The 15,093-nt window shown below is 39.2% G+C and overlaps 1 protein-coding gene across 1 annotated transcript in view; it reads right to left on the bottom strand.

Annotated features, from left to right (window-relative positions):
* Window positions 1-9,181: 9,181 nt before the first annotated feature.
* TERT (telomerase reverse transcriptase) overlaps window positions 9,182-15,093 on the bottom strand; it is a 192,456-nt gene continuing 186,544 nt past the window's right edge. The window contains exon 16 of the mRNA XM_089655257.1: window positions 9,182-12,090. Within this exon, the coding sequence (XP_089511383.1) occupies window positions 11,987-12,090 (104 nt within the window). The 3' untranslated portion in view covers window positions 9,182-11,986. The remainder of the gene's footprint in view (window positions 12,091-15,093) is intronic.

Here is a 15,093-nt window from a genome sequence, read left to right as displayed (position 1 = left end):
AATTCTTTTGTTTTTCCAAAATCTGTATGTCCTTCTCCAGAATTGATCTGTTTGGTCTCTGCTAACTGTGCTGCTCTGGTCGCCAAAATACAATATTACTAGATCTGTTTCTGATCATACCCCTCTGGTTGCCTGGCTCGCCACCCGCCCCCACACCATTCTACAGAAGGTCTCTTGTAAACCTAACCTTTTTTGGCTTAAATTGCGCCAAGCCCCAGAGGAGGTTGAATCTCACATTGCCAACTATTTAATCTGGCATGCAGATTTTAGAGACCCTTTACTATGTTGGGACGCCTTTAAATCCTATCTAAAGGGTCTCTTTATTTTAGAGATAAAGGAGGCATGAAATGGAACCAGGGAATATGAGCAAGAAGTTACCTTGGGGGTTGGGGAGGATGAGCGTCAATATATTTCTGATCCCTCTCTGGCGCATCAAGAAGCGTGGTTGGAAGCTCAAAAAGTGCTTCAACAATTACATCTTACAGCAGTGGAGAAGAAGAGATTCTTTAGAAAACAGGCTTATTATGAGGAGGGTGAGCAGATGGGACGTCTATTGGCGGAACGTGTTAATGCCCAACAGGGTGTATCTCCTATCACCTCTTTTCACATGCCTGATGGCAAATTGACTAGTTGCCCTGACTGGATTATGGCTGAGCTGGTCCATTTCAATTCAGATCTATACCAGCCTAAGGCCCACCCCGCTCTGCCTGACCTCCTTTGACTAGATTGATCTTCCTAAATTATCCAGTGCCCATTGACACCCCCATAAAGGTGGAGGAGATAACTGCCATCACCTCCTTTTCAAATTGTAAGGCACCGGGGAGGATGGAATACCCATTGAAGTGTACAAGCTGTATGCAGATACTTTGGCTCCACAGTTACTGAAGGTGTACCAGGCTGCCCTAGCAACAGGTTCCCTACTGGATTCAATGAAAAGAGCAAACATACAGTAGTACGAATATTGAAACCTGGTAAATCTCCCATTGACCCCAGCTTTTACAAGCCTATCTCCCTATTACCTGTTGACATTAAGATTTTAGCCAAAATGCTCTACTCATTTGAACAAATGTATAACCACCACAATACTGACCAATCTGGCTTCATGCTACTAAAATCCATGGCAATTAACATCTGGTGGGTATTCCTAAATATGCAAACACAGACAGATAATATGGAGAACAGGGCACTCCACTCCTTATATACCACCAAGGCATTCAATAGCATGGAGTGGCCATACCTCTGCATACCCTACAGAGCTTTGGTTTTGGGGAAGGATTTATCTCTTGGGTGAAATTGCTATACCCTGCCCCGGTTGCTTCCATTAGAGAGGGAGGCAGGTCCTTCCAGGCTTTTGGTCTAGGTAGGGGGACAAGGAAGGGGTGCCCCTCTTCCCCCTCCTGTTCGTTCTGGCTATCAATGCGATGATCAGGACGAATAAAAAAATAGTTGGCTTTCATTATGGGTCGCTACACGAGAAAATCACCCTAAACACGGATACGCTTCTATTCCTGGGGGACACAGATACTTCACTGAGAGAGGTCATTGCGGTAATAACCGCTTTTGGCATTTTCTTTGGGTTGACAATAAACTGGACGAAATCTGCTCTTCTATCGTTAGATGAGGTGGTTTCCCATTCCCTCTCTACTTTCTGTCCTGTCTCTGTGGTGCAGTCACTTAAGTATCTCTGGATACATGTCTCCCCAATTATTACAGACTACTGTGCACCTAATATCATACCCCTTCTACATTGCTTTAAGGCCAAAATCAAAATTTGGAACAAGCTCTGGCTCTCCTTGATTGGTACGGCCAACCTTATTAAAATGATCTGTATGCCCCAATTACTCTACTTTCTTCATAATTCCCCTGTAGTAATCCCCCTATATATTTTTAAACTAGTTAACTTTTTTGGACATTACACTAGAAGGACAAGTCCCCCAGAATTAAACTTAAGCAACTACAACGCCCCAGGAAAGGGGAGGAGTAGCTTTCCCCAACCCGTGGCTATACTATCTGGCTGCTCAACTCCAGCACCTCATTGGTGCCTTTGTAAAGGATGTGGACCCTGCTACCTGCCAGGCTTCCACTGCGCACTCTATTATGCTTCACCACATGAAGTCCTCATACATTCCTGGTGCATTAGAATCGTCCTTTCCTCTGTCATCTAATAAGACATGTCCTACTTACTCTTTAATTTATAAGATCTGGCTCAGGGTGAGGACCCTTCAGGGAGTAGAGGGGTTTACTGATTACAGTCTTATCTGGCAGAACCCAACTTATGGGGAACTGGAGCAGCTTCGGTGTGTGGGGTTGTGGAAGCGCTATGGCATTACTCTCTTTAAGCAGATCTTTGATAGTGGATCTCTCCGACCCTTCGCAGATCTGTGCGGGGCATTTCACCTCCCTCCCACACTGCAGTTTTCATATCTCCAACTCAGTCATGCTGTTCAAGCATAGAGCCCTCTAGCTAACTGGTGTCTCTCCCCACGCCCATCTTTCGCTATGTTCAATAGGTTAAAGACACTAAGGGTTTTATATCCAGGTGTTATGACATGCTACTCTTTCCATACCTAAAAGGATATCCTTGTAAGGCTAAGGAACAATGGGAATGAGACTTAGGCCCCTTGGATGAGGAGTTGTGGGATAATGCACTGGAATCTGTCTTACATAGCTCCCTGACCGTGGGTGAGGAGTTGTGGGATAATGCACTGGAATCCGTCTTACATAGCTCCCTAACCGGTAGGTCAGAGGCTTTCGCAGCTATTCATACTGCTCCATGTCCATTACACCCCTCTTAGACTTCATTGTATGGGGCTCCTCCAATCCCCTCTCTGTGCTAAATGTGCAAGGGCCCAGGAGGATCTCATCCACCTCTTATGGCGCTGTCCTAAACTGCATTGGTATTGGGTAGACATTGTTGATACTATAACTACAGCTTTCCACATTACTGTCCCTATTGAACCTACCCACTGCATTTGGGGTTTACTAGATGATTTCCCATTTACAGATTTCTAAAAAGCTGCAGTTAGTAGGGCCTTGTTCCAAGCTCATAGGCTTATGTGCCAGCAATGGAAATCTGACCGTGTTCTCATGCACAAAGAATTGGTTGCGTATGTGGGTGATACTCTTAAGAGAAAATTATTTTTCAACACAGAGGCTGTCCAGGAAAATTTAACAAACTAAGGGAAGACTGGTTGGCAGTTCCAGGCCTTGCACCTATTGACTTAGTTATGGACCGGTCGTTGATTTAATTGCTTAAGGGTATTGTTTTCTTTATGTAAGCCCAAAAGTCAGCGCTAGGGAGTCAAAATTCACCTCACCTAGAGGTATATCTTTATTGTTCACATGATTAAAAGTTGTAGAAGAATGAGTGCCTCTAACTTGGAGAACAATGATGACCCAGGACTTTGTGAGATGGAGTGTCCGCTCACCTGCGTCCCCGGAACGGGAAGAGACGCTAGTCCTGAGTGTTCCTGGATTGGCGATCGTGTCACTCTGGAAGTGACGTCACTGCAACCGGGACAGGGACGGATGTAGAGCCCAGGGAGTGAGGTGCAAGCTTGGCTGGCAACGACGTGTTTTGCGCGCATGTGCTTTATTAAAGCAAGCACATGCGTGCGAAATGCATTGTCGTGGTTACCAGCCAAGCTTGTGCCTCACTCCTAGGGCTCTACTTCCGCTCCCGTCCCAGTTACGTCACTTCCAGAGAAACGCAATCCCCAGCCAGTCCAGGAACACTCAGAGGACTTGCGTCTCTTCTCCGTCCAGGGACGCAGGTGAGCGGACACTCCATCTCACCAAGTCCTGGGTCATCATTGTTCTGCAAGATATACCTCTAGGTGAGGTGAATTTTGACTCCCTACCACAGTTCTTTTTGGCTTACATTCTACACTTCTACTAGTGATATACAGCAGCAGTGGACAAGTGGTCCCCTTATTTGAACCCAAACGTTTTGACCTATTGTTCCAGTTTTCTTATATATCTGCGTTACCTTAATGCCTTGGAATGCACTTTATTGCTTTAATTTGTCTCCGCACTCATGTATGTTTAACCTCCCTGGAGGTATTCCCGAGTGTAGCTCGGGGTAAAGTTCCAGTACCACAAGCGGTAACCCCGAGCTACATTCTGGCTTACCATGCGGCGCTGCTCTGGGATCCCTCGATCACTTACCTTGTCCTTCGCTCCCATGATGCCCCTCCTGCAGTGTCCCCGGCAATGTAATCCAGCGGATGCCGGCATCTGTCATCTGGGTTCTGTCCCCTGCGAGCATTGGGACGTACGGGGGACGGAACGGCAGGAAATTTGAAAATGACAAAAAGTGACATTCACTAAAATCACATAGTATAACATTCCTGTATCAAAGCATTTCACATACATTTTGTCCCGAGTGCTTTGTCCTGTGCCCTGCCTGCATTTTTACTGTTCTTTCTGCCTGGAAATGTCCATGGCGTCCCAAAAGCGTCCCTTTATGTCAAAAGTGGTTTTAGACCGGCTAGAGAACAGCGATAGTAAATCAGAACCACTTGCAGAATTGAGTGATGATTTGTGGGGGAAATTTGTCATCAGACACTGAAAGTGATTTTGCGACTTTGCTCAGTGATGTGCGAACTTGGCGCTAGATTTCAAATTTCAGTGTTTTTGGTTTGATATTATTGAATTCAATTTATTTTTATATATTTATGATTTATTAAATTATAATTTATGATTTTGTGTTTCAAATTTTATCATACCCGGGATGTTTACTAGACTCTTGTTCGGACAGATTTGAGTGAGTTATTCCTAAAAATTACAGGCCTACAATAAAAAAAAATACGTATTTCCATGCAAAAAAAAGGTACCGCTTTGAGCACAGAAATATGGACATAATCAGACTGCTAGGGAAGTTAATGGACGTACCTCAATAAATGTTATTTCTGATTAAAAAAAAAAAAAAAAAGTATGTTTAATTAATGAGAGCTGGGTGGATAAACACTCCCCCAAAAGTGAGACAGGCAGCCAATAGCATTGAGCTCTGGGTTTGGTTTGCCAGTTCCCAGGTTCAGAATCAATCTGAACTTTCAGGATATTTGATGGGAATAGCCCAGCTGAAGCTGAATATCTCATGATGCATTACAAAAAAAGCAATTTACCAAAGCACAAGGTTCACTAGGGTATAATGCATAGAGTACAGGGTTCAGTAGTGCATATCGTGCAGAGTGCAGGGTTCAGGAATACATGTTGCAGAGGGTGCAGGACTCAGAAGTGTGTATTCTGTAGCGCTCACTAATGGAAGAACAACTAGTACTCACCTGAGAATGCCAGAGAGAACTCCTCAGTGCCAACAAGAGGAGAGGGCTGTAGGAGGAGCTACTGCCATGAGGCTGGTGCAATTTACTACTGCTTTAGTCCTGCCACCATTACCAAGCCCAAGCTACAGATTCAGATTAGTTTTGGATTCTGGCACAGAACATAGTTTTATTGCACAGCCTAAGCTTTCTCCTTTCTTGTCCTGAAATATTAAATCCCCTCCTGCCACCCTCTCCTTCCCCCATGAGTTCTCTACCGCTTCTGGCCTGACACTGACCATCCACAGCCCCTGTTGTAGGCCTGCCACGATTCTGATCTCATACTGGTTTATAGCTGTAGTCTGTTGTAATGGCACTTTTAATTTGGCACACTGTTTCTGCAACTCTAGTTACAAAATGTAACATTTCTTGCCAAGGTACATCCTGTGCTCTTCATGAATATTTGTATTAGGTAATGTGTTTTGGCAGTAGTAGTGCCCAAAACCTAATTTCTTCTTCAATGCTGTTCGCCAGAGATAATTTTTTTTTTTATTTTGCTGGGTAAATGCTGCATTGCCGATTGTTTGTGTTGCATATTACAGTTCTTCATTATTAAACTTGGACAACCTTTAATATTTTTGCATGCAGTTCCTCAGATGGCAGTTGTTTTGGCTTTGATGCAGGTTATATCATGCTAGTTGTATTGATTTTGTATTGAGGACGTGATCCTCAACTTTTTTGGATAAATATGGTTTTAAGTAGTGTGGGCAAACAGGGTTTCCTTAAATAGAAGTCATCTGTTCTCAATCTCTACTTTTAAAACTTGCAGTCTACATGTATATCTCATTATTAAAATATTTCTGATGATTTGTACATTGTTTTCTCATTTGTCACAAGGAGAATATAATTTTTTTTTTTTTTTTTGCAGTTAAAGGAGTCTACCTGCTCATGCCTTATTGCATTGCCTCCTATGAAAATCAGGCTTTTTGAAGTAAATCTTTAGCAATTTTACATTGTCAGAAAAAATAATAGTATATTTGCAAAATTTTGGGCTAAAATAGGACTTCTCTCTGCTACAAATAAAACATCTTTAAGAAGGATGGGATTCTGTGTAAACCTTTAAAATTTTTATACAGGCTCCTAGAAAAAGGATAATTAAAATTTTTTGGGGGGGGCTAAAATATGCATATTCTTTGCTTCTGAAATTACCATTAAAAAGATGCAATTCTGTGCATCAAATCTAGTAAAATGTTATAAAGCACCTGCAAAAACAAAGATGTTTACTACATACACAGTACATGCAGCGCTCATCTACGATGTGCGGTATCAAGAAGTCCACAAGAATACAGTGTCTTTAGTAAAGCAGCAATGTAAAGAAAAGAATCAGCATGATGGGTGAACGGATGAATGGATAGATGGGTAGGTGGATGAATGCGTGGTTCACCTCTACAGGATGGATGGATGGATGGAGGGATGCATGGTTCACCTCTGCAGCTCCTGTAGTAGATCTGGCTAGGATAACCTCATAGGCAAGATAAAAGAAAGGCAGGATGTCGACATTCGCTACATCAAATCGGTATAAATTGTATATTGTGTCTCCAAAAAAAAGTAGTCTAATTTCATATTTGAAATCTGCTCATTTTTTTTTCTCTCAGAAATAGTGCCTACTGTAATAGGCTTTAAATCAGGACATGCAATTCTGTATACTTTGTTTAAAATAAAAAAATGTCATGTCTAGATGTAAATTGCCTGCTCAATTCCTCAAATTGTGAACAATCCAAAAATACCTAAAATGCGTGCTCTGATTATTTAAAATTTTATATAGAAAAATGTTACCAATTTTCTTTTCCCTTTCCAGATGCAATCTGTGCCCTTCCTCAAAACTATTAGCCTGTCCAAAAGAGTATTAAAGCTATGCTGGAAATCTGTATTTTTCCTCATCTCTCTGGGAAAAAAAAAATCCTAATTGTTATTTCAGTCTACTTATTTACTTTTATTGTAATCTTACATACAGGTGAAACTCAAAAAATTAGAATATCGTGCAAAAGTTCATTTATTTCAGTAATGCAACTTAAAAGGTGAAACTAATGTATGAGATAGACTCATTACATGCAAAGCAAGATAGTTCAAGCTGTGATTTGTCATCATTGTGATGATTATGGCTTACAGCTCATGAAAACCCCAAATCCACAATCTCAGAAAATGAGAATATTACATGCAATCAATAAAATAAGGATTGTACATAGAACAATATCGCACCTCTGAAAAGTAGAAGCATGCATATGTACTCAGTACTTGGTTTGGGCCCCTTTTGCAGCAATTACTGCCTCAATGCGGCGTGGCATGGAAGCCATCAGCCTGTGGAACTGCTGAGGTGTTATGGAAGACCAGGATGCTTCAATAGCAGCCTCCAGCTCTTCTTCATTCTTCGGACTCATGTCTCTCATCTTTCTCTTGGCAATGCCCCATAAATTCTCTATGGGGTTCAGGTGAGGCGAGTTTGCACAGTAATCCCACGGTCATTGAACCAGGTTTTGGTGCTTTTGGCAGTGTGGGCAGGTGACAAGTCCTGCTGGAAAATGAAGTCAGCATCCCCATAAAGCTCGTCTGCGGAAGGAAGCATGAAGTGCTCCAAAATCTCCTGGTAGACAGCTGCGTTGACCCTGGACTTAATGAAGCACAGTGGACCAACACCAGCAGATGACATGGCTCCCCAAATCAACACAGACTGTGTGTGCCTCTCCATTCTTCCTCCATTCTCTGGGTCCTTGGCCTCTCTATTCTTCCTCCATACTCTGGGTCCTTTGTTTCTAAATGAGATGCAAATATTGCCCTCCTCAGAAAAGAGGACTTTGGACCACTGAGCAACAGACTAGGTCTGTCTTTCTTCAGCCCAGGTAAGATGCTTCTGACGTAGTTTGTTGTTCAAGAGGAATACGACATTTAAAGCCCATGTCCAGGATCCGTCTGTGTATGGTGGCTCTTGATGCACTGACTCCAGCCTCAGTCCACTCCTTGTGAAAGTCCCCAACACTTCTGAATGGCCTTTTCCTGACAATCCTCTCCAGGCTGCGATCATCCCTGCTGCTTGTGCACCTTTTTCTTCTACACTTTTCCCTTCCACATAACTTCCTATTAATGTGCTTTGATACAGCATTTTGGGAACATCCAACTTCTTTTGCAATTACCTTTTGAGGCTTTCCCTCCTTATGGAGGGTATCAATGATGGTTTTCTGCACAACTGTCAGGTCAGCAGTCTTTCCCATGATTGTGATTCCTACTGAACCAGACTGAGAGACCATTTAAAGGCTCAGGAACCCTTTGCAGGTGTTATGGCTTAATTAGCTGATTAGAGTGGGACACTTTGAGCCGAGAATATTGCACCTTTTCACAATATTCTAATTTTCTGAGATTGTGGATTTGGGGTTTTCATGAGCTGTAAACCATAATCATCACAATTATGACAAATCACAGCTTGAACTATCTTGCTTTGCATGTAATGAGTCTATATCTATACTGAAATAAATGAACTTTTGCACGATATTCTAATTTTTTGAGTTTCACCTGTACTGTATATTGCAGCTTGTCCAAACTGGTATAAACGTTGTGGTGCACAAATGTGGCCTTTCCATATAGGCCCAATAGCTGTGGTGCAAAACTAACATTTTCCATCTTGTCTCCAAAAAGACACTAAAACTGAAAATAGAAAATTAATCTGCATGCTCTCTCCCTCATAAAATGTGGCCTATCCAATGAAGGATTCAAATATGTGCTGCAAATCTGTACAATTTTTCTCTTTTCAATTTAAAACAAAACAACACTCTTTTTCAAGATGCAATATACCCACTGAAAGGCTCAGAAATTGCAGCCTGTCCATGCATGGCATCTTAACTCCAGATGCGAAACGAAAAAACTTTGGCTTGTTCTTCTGGTTAGTTTATTTATTCATATTATAAATTTACAATATCATTACAGTTTTTACAGTGTTAATTTTTTTAATCTCAACATATTCCATGAAAAAAAACACGTACATATTATTGCTCAGAGAAATTTATTGTACACCTTTTTGAAAACTTAAAGAATATGAACAATTGCTTCCCACCTGGCCTCACAATAACATTTCAGTTTATACATGCCACAAATACTCTGGAGTACAGTCAAAAGTAAAAATACAGCCTTCAAATGGCTCCAGGGAACACAGTACACTTGCCTACCATTTAGGTTACCCATCTAAGCAGATCTGTATGGCATCAGCAATTGCTTATTTCCCCTTTTTACAGGGAATCTGGTGTTCTGTGAACACTAATTACTCATTTTAAAATGAAGGCCATGTACTCCCAATTCCATCCAATGTTAGTTTTACGTGTCTCATCCAAATACAATCTGTCAGAATCAAGGTGCGATTGTGAGAATTTTACAGCAGCAAGAGTGCAGAATGCAGAATTGCGTGTATATTTAAACATTTATTTGTTATTCTTATTATGTGCTCATTTGGATGCCTCACATCTTTTGGTCTAGGCTAAAATCTGATGACTTTTGTATTTGCCAAAATACCTGGTTTGTCTCAGTGTATCTGTGGGCTGGTTAGCCTTTTTGGCCTTTATAACAACTGAATTGATTAAAACCCCACTGTACCTTCCTATGCAATGGTTATGCCATGTCAGCTTTTATCTTTTGTTTAGAGACCACATGGAGATTCCTACAGATGACATTGATAATACCTGACCTGCGTATACATTAAGGGTTCATTCACACAGTAAGGTACGTCCAAGCGTGCACATTTTTGTATGTTCCCACGCGGCACATTTAGGGCAGTATTAAAGCAGTATTTAACACAAAAGCAAACATTATATTGCAATTTACGGACGTGGTGGCTGCATTAGTTTACTTTTTTAGACTTTTGATTTTCACCTGGTGATCCAGCTAGTAAGTCTGTTTTTAACAGAACAGGCTGTCCTGCAGATGTAGCAGTTAGAGGGTTTAGACAAACCATTTATTATTGACAGGGGTGCTTACAATCAGGGTGGATAAAAATCAATTATTTAAAAAAAAAAAAAAAAAAAATTGGATTTTTTTTATTTAAATCGGATTTTTTTAAAATAAAATATATTACCATTCAAAGGTTATTCCATCATGAAATAAAGATTAGTTTTTTAATTATGTAGAATAAGGCTGTATATGTTTAATTTTTTTGGTAAATAAATTCCATGAAGCCATTCACAATGTCATGCTCTTCCAGAGGTTTTTGTAAGATTATTGGGCAGTTTCTCTGCCTACAAGATATTATCACAGATGATCGGTTTACTTTTGCAGTTCTCAAAACTGAATTTGACTCAGCGGAGATCACATCCCTCTTCTTCACAGCAAAAATGTTATAACATGAACAGAGTTAAGAAAAAGACCTTCATCCTAACTTCTACAAACCTATGAATACAGAATCAACCCCTTCAGTGCTAAGTTTCAAGAAGTTCAGTGAATAGAATAGAAACAATATTTTTCTGATTGTTTGGAGTGGAATAGATCTGCACAAGAAGAAAGTGAAACTAAGTGTGAGGAGGAAGGGGCTGACAGTCTAAGTTTCTTAAAATATATATATTTTGTTTAGCCAAATTCGGTAACAAACATGGATGTTTGTTTAAGCAAATCACATATGCTGGAATGTTATTGTTTCAGTTGAATAAATCTATTTAAATTGTTATTATTAAGGTAATGACTATTTTTCTCCTTCCTAAGTACAACAGAAAAGTTGTCCAAATATGAATGATTAACCTATTAAACTGGGGATAAAAAAACTAATATGAAAAGTTGTTATTCTAAAAATCTTCATCTACTTGCATATTAAAGTTATACCAGCAAGAATTAGTCTTTATGTAGAAAACTAGGATTTACATCAAGCCTTACTGACTAGTGATTTAAATCAAATCCACCCTGCTTACAATGGTCAGCTTTTATGTAAAACCTTTATCCCAAACATTTGTACCTGCTTAAAGAGTGTTGGCTGGAGTTTTACTTCAAATTGTTAGATGCACTAGCAGATATAGATACACTAACGCTAGCCCTTCCATAGACTGACATTGCTGCTGTCCAAAGATGTCTCCGTTGCTCCTTCATTCAGAATGTAGGCTCCCTAATATAGAAAGTGTGTTACTGGCCAGATCAATAGGTGAAAAGAGGGGGAAAAGCCTAAAGAAAAAAAAAATGCAACCACCAGATCTAATGATTGGTAGGCTGCAATATATGACATTTTTGATATTTGGTTTAATACTGCTTTAATTTCGATGGGCTGTCCTATGCATGTAAAACTAGCAAAAATAGTGCAGACATGATTTTTAAAAGCATGAAGTACCAAACCGCATGGTACATGCGTGTTTGCAGACTCTTGGAGGTGCCATTAATTCTTAATGGCACCCCCACACATCTGACAGGGGGCAGCATGCAATGTGGGAAAACGTGTAATTTTGCATGCGCTCCCACATCACACCTGGTGTGAACAAGCCCTCAGTGCCCCAAAACACCTGATTGCTGGTCATAAAGCGGTTTTATGCAATGGAACAACAATCCACATAAAATATGTGCACAAATGAAAAACAGTGGCCCTGGGTGGGTATGCTGGCTCTTGATTTTTTTATTTATTTTTAAGGCTTCATTTTAAACGTTATGGGAAGATCAGATTTAAAACAGCAAAATCCATCATAGTTTTACACATACAATACAAAATAGCAATGCTAATCTGTTATAGTTGAAAAGTCACGATGAAGTGAAGGATGGGTTACTGCTCTTAATAGACCAATGGTTTCCTCTGGCAGTTTTGTTGTCACTTGTATTTTGCCTAAAACAATACAAAATAAATTAAGCAAACTGTCAAAATAAATAAGCCTACAGAAAAGTACAGCATAGACTTTAGATCAGGTTTCCAAACTTTCTAAACAAAGGGCCATATTACGGTCTTTCAAACTCTATGGGGGCCTGACTGTAGCGGGCGGGAGAAAAGTGTGCCCTGGCGTCCGTGGAAGTAAACAAAGCCCCATCATTGGTATTAGGGGGAGTAATGAGGCCCCTTTGCTGGTATCAATGGAACGAATAGTGCCCCATCATTGGTGTCAGTGGGTGGAATAGTGCCCCATTGTTGGTGTCAGTAGAAGGAATAGTACCCCATCATTGTTGTCAATAAAAGAAACAGTGTCCCATCATTATATTAGGGGGAATAATAGTGCCTCTTTGTTGTTAAAAATGTTAGGAATAGTGCCCCATTGTTGGTGTCAGTGGGAGGAATCGTGCCCCATCATAGGAAGGAACAGTGTCCCATCGTTGGTATCAGTGGGAGGAATAGTACGCCATCGTTTGTGTCAGTGGGAGGAATAGTGCACCATTGTTGGTGTCAGTGGGAGGAATAGTGCACCATTGTTGGTGTCAGTGGGAGGAATAGTGCACCATTGTTGGTGTCAGTGGGAGGAATAATGCATCATTGTTGATGCCAGTGGGAGGAATATAGAAAAAACACAATAAGGGCCTCCTGCGCTACTAAATAACATATGGGGAAATTGTGTAAAGTGTTCTTGCAAGCAACCCTTACCAAGTGATTGATGAAATGTAAGCAGTGCACATAGCAAGCCTGACAGAGGGAGAAATGGATTTCAGCTTGTATTTTGGAGCTCACAGTTAGCCTCAATGACTCAGCTGTGTGTGAGTCATGTTTGGTTGCTATAGCAACTCACTCAGTCAGGAATGTTAGCAGGACTGTTCTAAACACACTGTTTAACCTTGCCAACTTCACTGGCGATTGCCATCTTCAAACACTTGTAGTTTTAAAGGTATAAATGCTACAGCATAGAGCCTTATATTGTGATAATCACAAGAAGCAGGGCTAAATTTTGATGTATAGTATGTCTCTGAAAGATAAAAAATGAAGGCACAGTCGCAGTTTAAAAACGTCCCTTAACATTTCAGGTGTCTAGAGTGGAGTTTCAATGAAAGTCAATGGGAGGGGTGAGTTGCAAACAAATGGTCATATTGTGAAAACTATCAGGAGTATGTCCTAGCCGTGAACATTTTTAGTGACAGCAGGGTTAGCTGAACGTTTTGATATAAGATATGTGTAGGTGGGCTTGAAAATGACAGAGTGATGGCAGTTTACAAATCATGTTCTGATTTTTCCTTCCACCCTGTAGCTGTGCTCTGCTGCCACTCTAGATGCACCATTCATTCCTATGGGAAAATTTCGCCACAAAAACCGCGATATTTCTTGAACGATTCGGCGAAACGTTCCACAAAGTAATAGCAATCCGATCGGGAACAATCTGCACGTTTTGATATATTACTTGTCTTTGTAGTGTAAAAACTGTGGGAGGAGTTAGCGTGGCAAATATGGCTATAATAAGAATAAGAACTAGACAATCTACAATTTCTGGGGAAATTGTGTAAAGTGTTCTTGCCGCAACCTTTACCAAATGATTGATGAAATGTAAGCAGTGCACATTGCAAGCCTTATAGTGAGAAATGCATTTCAGCTTGTATTTTGAAGCTCACAGTCCAGCCTCGTGAGTCATCTGCCTCTTGAGTGACCTTTGGTTGCTGCACCTGGAGAGGGCGGAGTAGGCTAACTGTGCTGAGACAGCTGGGTTGCTATGACAACTCACTCTGAGAGGAATGTCAGCATGCCTGTTCTAAACAGGCTTTTTAAACTTGCCAAGTTCAATTGCGTGCTAAAATTAGTATTAATTAAATATTAAAGAAAAGAAACATAGTGTCTTATCCGGGATATCAATTATTTATTTTTATTTTAATTTTTTTTTTATTTTAATTTTAATTTTTATTTTATTTAATTTTATTTTTAATTTTATTTTTATTTTAATTTTATGTTAATTTTATGTTAATTTTAATTTTATTTTTATTTTATTTTAATTTTATTTTTATTTTAATTTTATGTTAATTTTAATTTTATGTTAATTTTAATTTTATGTTAATTTTAATTTTATGTTAATTTTAATTTAATTTTATTTTTTATTTAATTTTTATTTTTATTTTAATTTTATGTTAATTTTAATTTTATTTTTATTTTTTTTTTAATTTTATTTTTATTTTATGTTAATTTTATTTTTATTTTAATTTTTTTTTTTAATTTAATTTTATTTTTATTTTAATTTTTATTTTATTTTTAATTTTAATTTAATTTTAATTTAATTTTTATTTTTATCCAGACTGAATAATAATACCATCTCATTTATACAGAAGGAACTGTCATTCCCACTGCAAATATTTTTTATTTATTTTAATTTTATTTTTATTTTAATTTTATTTTATTTATTTTTTTAATTTTAATTTTATTTTATTTTTATCCAGACTGAATAATAACACCATCTCATTTATACAGAAGGAACTGTCATTCCCACTGCAAATATTTTTTATTTATATTTTTCATTCATAGTTTTTGTTTTTTCACATTGATAAATTAATTTATTTTATATATTTACACAAATCATATATTTAAGTATAATTAATTGATGTAATTATTTGATTATCGGTGGTACACTTATGAATTCATTATATCACATAAGGTAGAATATATTGGAGCGCGGTACACTACTGGCATTCGTGAACATTTTTAGTGACAGCAGGGTTAGCTGAACGTTTTGATATAAGATATGTGTAGGTTGGCTTGAAAATGAAAGAGTGATGGCAGTTTACAAATCATGTTCTGATTTTTCCTTCCACACTGCAGCTTTCTCACTTCTCACTCTAATGTGACTCAGCTGCCCCCTGAGTGACCTTTGGTGCACCTGTGACTCAGTCAGTCACAGGTGTGTGACAAGCTCTGCTCTAAACACACTGCTCA

The sequence above is a fragment of the Staurois parvus genome, unplaced genomic scaffold (genome assembly GCF_062004578.1).
Source record: "Staurois parvus isolate SC_StPar_1 unplaced genomic scaffold, SC_StPar_1.0 ptg000829l, whole genome shotgun sequence".
Classification (NCBI taxonomy): Eukaryota; Metazoa; Chordata; class Amphibia; order Anura; family Ranidae; genus Staurois; species Staurois parvus.
This window is presented reverse-complemented; position numbering and strand designations above follow the sequence as displayed.